This window comes from Ovis aries, chromosome 20 (assembly GCF_016772045.2).
Source record: "Ovis aries strain OAR_USU_Benz2616 breed Rambouillet chromosome 20, ARS-UI_Ramb_v3.0, whole genome shotgun sequence".
In the NCBI taxonomy this organism is placed as follows: domain Eukaryota; kingdom Metazoa; phylum Chordata; class Mammalia; order Artiodactyla; family Bovidae; genus Ovis; species Ovis aries.
In genome coordinates, this window is record NC_056073.1 from 48,065,009 (window position 1) to 48,076,909 (window position 11,901).

General features: G+C 46.1%; 1 protein-coding gene across 1 annotated transcript in view; it reads left to right on the forward strand.

The window, feature by feature from the left end:
• Positions 1-3,061, forward strand: part of F13A1 (coagulation factor XIII A chain) — a 140,787-nt gene extending 137,726 nt beyond the window's left edge. The window contains exon 15 of the mRNA XM_004019144.6: positions 1,301-3,061. Within this exon, the coding sequence (XP_004019193.1) occupies positions 1,301-1,454 (154 nt within the window). The 3' untranslated portion in view covers positions 1,455-3,061. The remainder of the gene's footprint in view (positions 1-1,300) is intronic.
• Positions 3,062-11,901: the final 8,840 nt, after the last annotated feature.

Here is an 11,901-nt window from a genome sequence, read left to right on the forward strand (position 1 = left end):
CGTCGCACACTGCGCTACTAACGTTCAACAAGTCACTCAATGAAGTGAAGCTCGGGGGTACAGTTCCTATTTGAGGGGGTTACCTCCCTTCTATGGCCCTAGGCCAGATCCTTAAACCAGACAGCTATTTCACAAAATGTTCCTGATGGATCACTTAGGGGAAACAAAGGAAAAGGGAATGAATGAATCAGGGTTTGCTCTTGAGAAACAAATATCTAAAAACCTATATTCGTATTGAAACGACTATTTAAATGAAGGGTAGAGAACCGTTTCTCTGCATCCAGGCAGGAAGAGCCTTCCTCAGTTTTGTCACAGAGAGTGCAGGCAGAGCAAACAATGGCCAAAGCTGATGGTAAATAATAAGTCAGTAATAACACGGCAGCAGCAGCATGTATCTAATATGTGGCATTTGGACAGATCTTGCCATCGTTCCAAGTGCAACGTGAGTCCCAGCTCGCTCACCCCTCCACATCCTCTTCAATATTTCACAGTGCCCACCATTTACAGGTGAGGAAGCCCATGGTGAGGTCAGCGTGTTTCAAAGCTTCAATCATAAAATCAATATACTGAGTTGGAAAAATTCTCCCATTTGTAGGCTATGTGTGTGCACTGATCACATAATTTGGCTTTTCTGTAACTCAGTGAGATCATGTATATAGCCACATTTCTAAAGAACAAATGCCAAATTAACAGAGACACCGAGATTCTCAAAACCAATGCCTAGAGGAGCCCCAAAGAGAGACGCCCCCAAGCCTCAGAGGCATTTCCCAGGTCACCGGCCACAGATGACAAACATACCACAGCAAGAAGCGTGGGCAAGTGACCCACGCTGGGTGAGGCAGGGTCGTGAATAACAGGGCAGGCAGGCAGTGCTCCAGATCCGGGGCCTAAGAACAGGTCTGTCCCAAGGGGATTGGCCAGAACGCATGAAGAGCATCACGACCTCAGTATAAGTTAGAAGCTGCAGATTCAGATAGAAGTCCCATCCCAGGAGGGAGCTTTAGCCCCCACATGAGCTGAGAGAGATCAGTCATGTTCATGAGGCTACTGCAGAGGCCTGCCAGGAGGCAGAATGATGCATCCAAGTGGAAGGAACCATGACCTGTGGGGCTGTGGCTGACCGAGCCTCAGATAGGAGCCTTGATCGGGTGGTGACTGGGAAACCAGCCGACCAGGCCCTTCTGTCTTCCAGTCACCATCAACTGAGAGAAAGACCACCGGTGACCCAGACCATCACAGTGGGAAACGCGATCTGCCTCTCTGGGGCGTAAAACCTTTCCTGCCTCTTCCATCCTTTCAGGGAAATCCGGCCCAACGCCACTGTGCAGTGGGAAGAGCTGTGTCGGCCCTGGGTCTCCGGCCCCCGGAAGCTGATCGCCAGCCTGACTAGCGACTCGCTGAGGCACGTGTACGGCGAGCTGAACTTGCAGATTCAGAGGCGACCTTCGATGTAGACGCACGGGGGGCCGAGCTGGACCCAGGCACCTGGCCTCTTGTAGTCTTGGCTGAGGAAGTTCTAATGCAAAAGTAGTCAGCTCTTGCTTTAACTTAGCTGTGAAGCCCTGGACAGGACTGGAGAGGGTCCCAGAGAGGTGACGGCGTGTATTTCAAAGGCGCGCTTTTCAGTGTGGCTGTTCAATGTGCAAGATAGTTTTTAATCACCCCACCTTCCAAAGGATTCTGAGCATTAGCTTTAATTAAGGCCTAATTAGGCTCTCGGAGCTCATAAGAGTAAAAGTCATCATTTATCATCTCAAATGGCTGCAGCTCCAACATCAGAGGACTTCCTTTGCCTGGGGATTTGCTCAATACGTGGCCTCATGTAAAACAGGGCTTCTCATCCCCCTACTCAGCCTTTTGGGGATCACATACTCCCCAAACGGGAGGAAAGGACATGATTTGGGCCCTAGAATTCTATTCCCCTTTCTTGGAATCAGGTTTTAGCCTCCATATCAGAATATTTTCCCCAGGAATTGAGTGCAGCTTCATTTTTCTTCTTGGCAAAGCCAGGGAAAGGTCTTCCATCTTGCACCTGCGGCAAAGCGACCGCCTGCCAAATTTCACAGATTTACGTTGTGAGAAGAGGTGGCTCCATATTAACAAATCGCATTTGCGGGGAACTTAATCCCCGAAGACGAGATAAGGAGGCAGGTGCGATACTCAGATCTATGAAATAATGTAGTTGTAGTGCTTTTTATAGGAGGCGTCACACCATGGCCAGAACAGGAGGAACCAATAGCCCTAACTTTAACCCTTTGGGGGCTGTAGTATTAGAAATTAACCAGACTGACTTAGGACAGTGGGGATAAGGAATGAACTTCCTTTATTAGTGATTATACTTCACCTGTCTCCCTGGAAGCATCTCCTTGGCACAATGACCCAGGTCTAGGTACAGTTTTAGAGACAGAATAAAGCCAACAAGTTGGAGAAGCTGGCAGATTTAGTGACCAGATGTGTAGAAGGGCAGCCACTATTTCTCTCATCCTTCACATCACCCACGTTGAGACCTCAGCTCAGCACGCAAGTACTAGACGCTGATACAGACCCCACCCCGCAAACAGCCAGCGCTACTGTACAGCCGATGACAGAGGACACGGGTGTCACTGGAATTCGGCTCTAAGGTTCCAACAGGCAAGGCGACCAAATATGTATCTGCAAGGCTGATTGTTTTTGTCCAGATTACCAAATTGATATGCCTAGAGTGTGATTTAGGTCAGTAAATTGTGATTCTTAGCAGAAGAAAGAAAAGATGAATAGTGAGAAGGAACCAGGGGAAACGTCAGAAGGGAATTATATATGGTCTCTGCAACCACATTTCTAGGCTTTTGAGATGGTTCCTGAGCCTTCAGCACTGGAATCCACGAGGATTAGCCAGTCCCCTTCACAGACACCTCACACCTAACTCTACTAAGTAATCTCCCAGCATTTGCCAAGGCTTCCAATACTCAGTTCTAAAATGAAATGCATTTTGCTGGACTGTTAAACTGGCTTACTGTAGTATATTCTTATTAACTAGAATGTAATCAAAGCTTAAAATAAAGCTAATCTGATTGTATTTGCATCTGTATGGAAGTGAAGGCTTTTGCTTTTCAATACAAAACAACATACTACTAACCACAGCTGCTTGAGAAACCACCCTTCCTTGGCAGCAGGTGGTTCACCCTGGAGAGTGAAACAAGCATCTCTCCTTGAGGGAAAATAACTCAAATGGGTAATGACGTTACAGTTAGCTTTCCTCACGGCTCTCTCTACATTTTATTAACCTCATTCAACTAAGGAGGAAGTTTGGTTCAAAAATCAGCTTCCCGAAACTTCAAAATCTCTGCAGACACTTTTTTCATGAGTAATCTCATGAATCATTATGATGACTCAGTGGACAAGCCAGCATGGACACCTATCATGACGAACACCTTTTGTGGTCTTAGAACAGAGATGGAAACTATATGAAAAATATGGACGGGAGGTCCTAGATTCATGGCTGACATTACTGAACAACCACATCCTAGGGCCTCACGCTCCTTCTCCACGCAGAGCTCCAACCAGCTGTTACAAAGTGTTATGGAGCTGGCATTCAGAACAGAACGTATTCTACCTGCGTTAGCGCCAGCCCTGTGACTCAACCTAGGACTCAGCCTATGACTCTACCTATGTTAGCGTCAGCCCGCCCCCTTGACAGCTGAGACTCTGGACTGTGCAATAATGCCACGGCTCTAAAAAGTCACAGTTTAGCCATGGTAACAAACAACGTGGGCCTCCGTGCTGGCTCAGTGGTGAAGAAGCCACCTGCCAGTGCAGGAGAAGCAAGAGGCTTAGGTTCAATCCCTGGGTCAGAAAGACGCCCTGGAAAAGGAAATGGCAACCCACTCCAGCATTCTTGCTTGGAGAATCCCATGGACAGAGGAGCCTGGAGGGTGACATCCATGGGGTCGCAGAGAATCGGACACAACTGAACAGCAACGAACAGCAACGTATCTCAGGCCGCAGCAGAGACTCTGAAGTCCAGTTTCTGCCTGTGCGGGTCCTCTATGCTTTGAACAAATCCTTATTTGTGTTTATAGGTGTTACTCTTTGATGACTAAAGAGGGGTGACAGTACTTTTATTTCCACAAGGTTCTTCTGGGGATGTATCAAGCAAGACATAACAACACACGCAAAGAGATAGATAATAGAGAGATATGTAGATAGATGATAGGGAAATATGACAGTTGAGCAAGAGCGGAAGAGATGAAAAGATTATATAAATATGTGTATTTCAAATAATTTTCTTTATCGATCCTTTAAAAAAATAATCATTTCCAATCTTTGACGAAGAAACTAAAGGGACCTCGTAGCCACACATCAGGGTAAATCAAGTGTAGGAGTTGAAAGTGAAGTCAATCCCTGCTTTGCTGTGCATTCTTTAAATCTCATTTTGTCTCTCAGAGTTTAAAGAATGCTGAATTAAAACCAACTCAAGACTCTTCGAGGGCTTCCCTGGTGGGTCAGCTGGTAAAGAATCCGCCTGCAATACGGGAGACCTGGGTTTGATCCCTGGGTTGGGAAGATCCCCTGGAGAAGGGGAAGGCTTCCCACTCCAGTATTCTGGCCTGGAGAATTCCATGTACTGTAGAGTCCATGGGGTCGCAAACAGTTGGACATGACTGAGCGACTTTCACTTTATTTTCAAGACTCTTTGAAGAGCTGCAGTATAGTAACAAAAAATATACAAATTTCTGATAGGAATATGAGGGAAAATGGAGTTTGTGCTAGACTCATTGGCAACCCAAAGTCATAAAATTCCACGTATAAGTTCATCATTCGTGAATATCCTTCCAATGTTATTTTTGAAAAGTAATAGTCCACATAATCACTCATTCAGCTTTTCTACCCCCTCCATCCTCTCAATATCCAGCCAGCCTCCCAACCATCTATCCAGCCTTTTATTCCAGCCATTTGTTTAACCATCCATTATTCATTAATGATTGTGTGCAAGCATGAATTCAACAAGTATTTATTGACCAGCAAGCATCATAGTAGAGATTCAAAGATAAAAAGTCTGTGCTGCTTGTTCACAAGCCAGATGCAGAGCCAGATACATCAAAGTGTCCATAAAGTGCGTGTCTATAAATCTGCAGTTAGATGGGGAGAGGTGTGTTAATAGAGCTATGTCCAGAGCACCACGGAAATGAAAAGAAAAAGATGCCTGGAAGAGCCCCCCGTAATTCTCCAAGCATACTGGAGGGAAGATTTAAGGTTCACCTTGAACAAAAGACTAGGAGGTAAGGTGGAGAACACCTGGCCCAGACGAGCTCGCATAGCAGAGAGAAAGGCCAGCCTTTCCGGGTGCTGTTGCTGCTTGCCTGAGGAGACGGTGAGTATGCAGCAAGGAGGGCGGGCTCTTCGTATTCCCCATCAGAACTGTTCGTGGGAGCATTCATTGAAAGTATCTATGGAGACTTTAGCCACAGAAGGGCAGGTATGAGTCAGAGCTGGAGCACTTCCAGGAACAAGAATTTGTTTCTTCTAGGCTGTGTGGTGGAGAAAGGCTAAAAGTGGCTGCTGATTTAAAACCTGGACCCAGAACTGAAAACTACAGGCAGATCCAGAGGGACAAGAGCGTGTGGGGCAGTGAGCCTAGCTCAGGTCATGACTGAGTCCCAGGGTAGATGACCAGGGTGTGCCTGTGGTTGGTTCAGGGATGGGAAGTGGAATGTCTTAGGGTCCAGGAGAAGACTCCTGAGAGTCCCCTGGCCTGCAAGGAGATCCAAGCAATTAATCCTAAAGGAAATCAGTCCTGAATATTCATTGGAAGCTCCAGTACTTTGACCACCTGATGCGAAGAGCTGACTCAGAAAAGACCCTGATGCTGGGAAAGACTGAGGGCAGGAGGAGAAGGGGGCAGCAGAGGATGAGATGGTTAGATAGTATCACTGATTTGTTGGACACGAATTTGAGCAAGCTCCAGGAGACAGTGAAGGACAGGGAAGCCTGGTGAGCTGCAGCTCATGGGGTCACAAAGAGTTGGACACGACTCAGTGATCGAACAACAGGTTCCCAGGAGATAAAGTGGGAGAGGAAGCAACTCAGGGGAGCCATCTGTCACACAAACAGATACCAGTGGGGGACAGACCAGTTCCTAGAAACTCAACTTTGAGAATCCAACTAACTACCATGGGCAAGGACTGCTAAAGACCCAAGAGCTTATTCCTAGGGCTATACTCATCTCTCTCTTACAGGCAAAGCTCTCCACCTCATTTAGACTTGGTTTTGCCTTTATAAATCTCTACAGAAGCACGAAAACAAGAAACCCACAACACATAAATAAATGAGAAGAAAGACAAAGAACCTCAGTTGCAACAAGAAAAGTTACTAGGAGACGGTGTTTACCTTTGTTGTCAAGAGCTTGGGAGCATTTTTTAGCTTCAAAGACAATGGACCTTTTTAAAAGATGCTTGGTAAGCTTGCTGCTAATACAATTCATGATCTCCCATTAATTTTCAAGCTAATCATGGTTCTAGGACTTCAGTAATTATCTAAGCAATATTTTACCACCCTAAAGCTAATTCAAACTTAAGGGGTCCTAATGAGTCCTTCCTATTACTAAAAGCAAGTGCCTAAAACACCCAAGAAAGGGTTCTTTCCTCTTCTTTCTGGTTTGAGCAAGTTTGGACAGAGGGAAAGTCCTGCATGATAAAAATTACAATCAGACTTAGAATTTCTTATCTTAAGGCAGTGGACTGTGAATAGCCATTAGATCACTGCCGCTCCTTTCCTTGAAAGCTGGTCATCTTTCCTTCTCTCCCCTTGATTCTAGGCTAGCTTTCTGGTGCTCAGACCAATGGAATGTGGTAGTAAGAACTCTGTTGGTTCTCAGACCCAAGGAGATGGGCGGCTTTCACGTATTGTCTCTTGAAATCCTTTCCACAGAAGTCGTGAGCTTCTGTATAAAAGCTCAGCTTCTTTGGGACTGCCGAACTGGAGAAGCCACAGGCAGATGTTTCTGTCAGCTGTCCTAGCTGGATCAGCTTCCAGGTCCCTCCACCAAGACTCTAGACATGAAAACAAAGGCATCATAGCCTAAAAGGAAGACCTAAAGGAGCTGGCAATATTTAACCTGTTAGCCCTGGGAGGACACATGCTAGATCTCTTCAGACATATAGAGGTTGTTAACACACACCGTGCAGCTCTACACATTTTTCAGATAAAAAAGATGAAGTTCCAGCACCGAGCATTTCCTTCCAGCAGGAAGAGCGTCGACTGCTCTCCTTTCTGAGCCTGTTGGACTAAGCTTGTGTGATGCTGCATTGCAGGGGACCTGGATTTTCAAGCTGTGGTTTTCTAGGCCTTTCCTCACCCTCATCCCATCAGCATTTGATTGGATGCCTTTAGGGATAACTTGAAGTTGAGAGAGAAGTCAAGACAATGAGGATGGCATTGCTCTTTCTCAAAACCTTGGGAAATAAGACGATTCCACGGAGAACCTCAAAGAGACGTCAGTTCCCTATCACCCCTGAACCTGTCTTTCCCGTGAAGCACCAGGGACAGTTAATAGCCTGATCATGAAACTACATGCCATTTTTCCCCTTGAACGTTCAAAAATGCCTTGACTTGCACATATATATCATAATCAGCCATCTATACTGATTCGTCTCTAACCACATGGAATAAAGTAACTCGTTTTTCTGTTAGCTATGTGCTTAGTTCCTCAGTCGTGTCCTGCCGTTTACAGCCAGGATCCTCTGCCCATGGAATTTTCCAGGCAAGATTACTGGAGAGGGTTGCCATGTCCTATTCCAGCTATACCTAAACCCCAAATTTGTGGCCACTGTTACAGGTTTAAGTGCAATAACTGCTTAAAACCTGGAGTATCTGGTCCAAGATGAGTTGGAAATTATCCATGAACAAAGGAATGTCACTCTCTTGCCACAGTTGATGGAAGTGGCTCTGGACCATTCTTGCCTTCTAGAAATGTGTCCTGAGAATTCCGCCAGTGGCCATAATGAGTAATCTTCCTCCTGCCCAGACTCTTGTTTGCAAAGGCCTTTGTGCCATAGCTGGGTGCCGGGTTTTTGCGCAGAATCTTGCATCAAAGCACCATCCAAAACCCAGCCATATCCAGGTGACTCCTCAGGGTCCCTGGCAGGACAGTCTGGGAGGTCCCGGCCGTGTTTCCCAGCCCCACAGACGACCGCTTCCTCAGAAAGCAGAGGACGTCGCTGCATCTTTGCGTATGCCCTTCCCCAGAAAAGATTCCTAAACGGATCAGAGTGTGCCCTTATGTTACAAACCATGGCATTAATATGGATTTTGAATATTTTCCTACCAGAATGACTTGCTTAGTCTCTTACTTTTGATGATTTTTTATCATTTGCTTATTCTTCACGTTTTGTGGAGGGGCTTCCCTGACGACCCAACAGGTGAAGAATCTGCCTGCAGTGCAGGAGACGCAGGAGACGAAGCTTCAGTCCCTGGGTTGGAAAGATTCCCCTGGAGAAGGAGATGGGGCGACGCGCTCCAGTATTCTTGCCTGAAAAATCCATGGACCGAGGAACCCGACAGGCTGCAGCCCAAAGGGTCACAAAGAGTCTGACACGACTGACGCTTTCAATGTACTCCTGCTTTTAGTGATATTTCATCGTTTGCCTCTACTGTTTTCTGGGGCTAGTTTCTCGTGGCTTACATTGCCCAATTTCGAATTTGAACATCTGTAATTGGCAGGGTTGTTTTTTTTTTTAAGTCTTTATTGAATTTGTTACAATATTGCTTTTGTTTTCTGTTTTGGCTTTGTGGCCACAAGGCACCCCAGCCGGGGATCGAACTCACACCCGCTGCTCTGGAAGGTGAAGTCTTACCCCTGGACCACCAGGGCAGTCCCCTCTCCCGGGGACCGTTCAGTGACAGGCTCACATGCCCACCAAGTGTTTCGGTGCTCACACGACGCCTGTCCAGGCTGAATTGCCCATAGTGCTTGACCACCGCTGCCAAACTTGGTTTTCTGTGCACTGCTTTTATTACGGATGCAAGGCTGAGCTCATGAGTGTGATTCTTTTTCTTGGCTATAACCGTGAATTCACAAAATATGACTCTAATAAAGAAATCTGCTTTTACGCAGATCATTAAAAGAAATGCTAGATATCTTCCATAATATCCCAATTAGCTTTATCGAGTATACAATGCTAAAAACTCATATAGATCAACAAAATGTTATTACTGATATAAAATTGAAAAACAGGTATAATGTGAAAATAGTGCTCTCTGTGATGAAAAACAATAGGCTCCCAGGATCTCCTGACTAGCAATGTTAAACAGAAAATGAAGGCCATTATCTGGGAAATTTAAGCTTAAAAAAAAAAAAAAAAAAGCCCAAGCTCACTTAAATAGCCTAAATATTGAAAGCATAATATAAAAGTGTTCTACTTCAACTGGTTCTCTCCGTTAACCCTGGTCATCCCCTAAAAAATCTGATTTAAGGACAGCCATGGTGCCTCTGCACCCTCTGCAGTGCTTAATACTTGGTTCTATCCGTGCTAACTACACAGAAAGTGATAATGCATAATGAAGCCCTGGCTATATATTGCTTTTTGAAAACTAAAACATCAGATAATTAGGTATGCAAAAGGTTACCTTTGCTGTTATTATTCTTCCCGTTAGTATTACTATTAATAAGAAATGCCATTAAAATCTCACGGCGCACCTGGCCCTGTGCTGAACTGAAAGGCAGCAGAGTCCTGCCGAAACAGTGAGATGAGAGCCTGGCCCTGGGCACCGCTGGCTGGAGTGTAAATGGGCAAGGCCCCTTGGAAAGCTTTTGGCAGTGTCTCCTGAATCTGAATACATGCCATGACCCAGCAATTCCATTCGTAGGTATGTACTGAACAGAATTAGGATGCGTATATGCACCAAAAGATGAGCATTCAAGAAGGTCCGTAGCGTTCACACAGCCGGATGACTGCAGCAAGCCAGGCAAGGCTTAGCTGGGCTCTTCGGCTCAGGACTGGCTGCCATCACAGTCAGCCAGGGCTAAGGTCTTAGCGGAAGGCTCAACCCAGAGGCTCTGGTTTCGAGCTCATGTGGGCACCCCTCACGGACGCTGGCCTGCGGACCTTAGTTCCTCGCTGCCCGTTGGCCTCCCCCGGCTCCTTGTTACGTTGGGCCATCTGTAGGGAAGCTCACACCTGGACGTCTGGCTTCCACAGTGAGGAGAACACGAGGGAGCAAGGCAGAAGTCCAGCTCTCCTTGGAACCTAACCTCTGAAGAGACGCGCACCATTTCTGTCACATCTGTAGAAAGCAATTCACTGGGTCCAGCCGAGGGTCAAAGGGAGGGAATCCCACAGAACGCAACGGAAGGTAAGGATCACTGGGGCCATCTTATGCTATAATATAATTTATGATTTAAAAAAAACCTATTCTTAGAACTGCCACAGTTCTAAGATTCTTAGATTCAGTCACAGGGTCTGAAATACACAAGGCTTTTTGGTTTCATGCTGTCTTTTTTCTTTGGCCTAAGAAGCTGTCCATGAATACTTCTTACATTCTAATTCAGTTTTTTGGTTTTTTGGTTTTTTTTTTCCTGCTTAATGGAAGACTTCAAGCTTCCAGATTTACTTCTTGACAGACCACTATCTGATCAGACCCAAATGAACATCTTTTTTTTTTTAAATTTAATTTTTAACTTTCTTTGGCATGCAGGATATTAGTTCCCTGACCAGGGATTGAACCCATGCCCCCTGCAGTAGAAGCATGAACCACTGGACCTCCAGGGAAGTCCCTCAAATGAGCACCTTTACCCTGCTCACCTGTCTCCTTCTCTAGCTGCAAAGGCAAGGTCTGGATGCCAGAGACAGGGGAGTTGCTATTTTCACTTCAATCTCACATTACAGACACAGCTTAGAAAATAACCTGGAGAACCAACATCCTTCACGGTTAATATTTGGGCCACCTCAATTGGGGTTCACGTCATTGCACACAGAAGGCAAGAGATACAGTAGAGATCGCATGGCAGACCATATGTTAGCACGTGGGAAAAGAATAACCTTTAAGCTTAAAGTAGATTTTTCTCTCTCTCCGTCTCTGTTGTGCCTTGGCATGGCTTCCCTGACAATTTCTACCAAATGTTGAAAGACGCTGTAGTATCTGGCTGACCCATCACGACGATTTCCTTTGCCAAAAATGACTAACAGTTTCAAATGATTAAAATAGATCCCATCTAGGCAACCGTCCACTTTTCATCTTATAAAAGGAGCTCTGTGACTCTGCGGCATACATCGCTGCGCACCCGTTCAGAATGATCTGTCAATAAGCACTGCCGAATGAATGAGTGGCGACAATGGCCACCCAGTGGAGGAAGGAGGCAGGGCTACCCTCCCTGGCACTCAGGGTTCGGGCTCCCCTCTCATCTCTGTTACTCCTATTCATTTTTCCTGCCAGTAAAACCCTAATGGGCTTTGTCTCCAGGCAGTCCATTTCCTTCTCGCCGTTTCACCTTCTAGAGTTGACCTAAGCATTAAAGCCAAAATAATATCAAAGGGAGCAGGGCTTAGAACTCGGCCGTTGAACACAGCTTGTTTGAGCATAGCCCATTGTCTGTCTGCTCTTCCCGGGAATGAAGCATCTGAAGCCTTCAAACCTGAATTGCCCTAACCTCGTTTCCCCAGAAACCACCTCCCATTTTCCCGTACACAAGCGCCTTCGAGACAATAATCAGAGAGTCAGAAATAGCCCCATGCCCTCTTCCTCTTACTGCCAAAGTGACTTGAAACAACTCTGGAAAGTATCTCACCCTGCAGCGCCTTCCGCCGCTGGAGTTCAGAATGAGGCTGGGTTTAGGGGATTCAGAGATGGTGGCTACAGAAGGGAGAGAAGATGAGCTTTTGCATTCTGTCTCAAAATGAGGCCCCATGGGCTGAACATGTTCAGTTG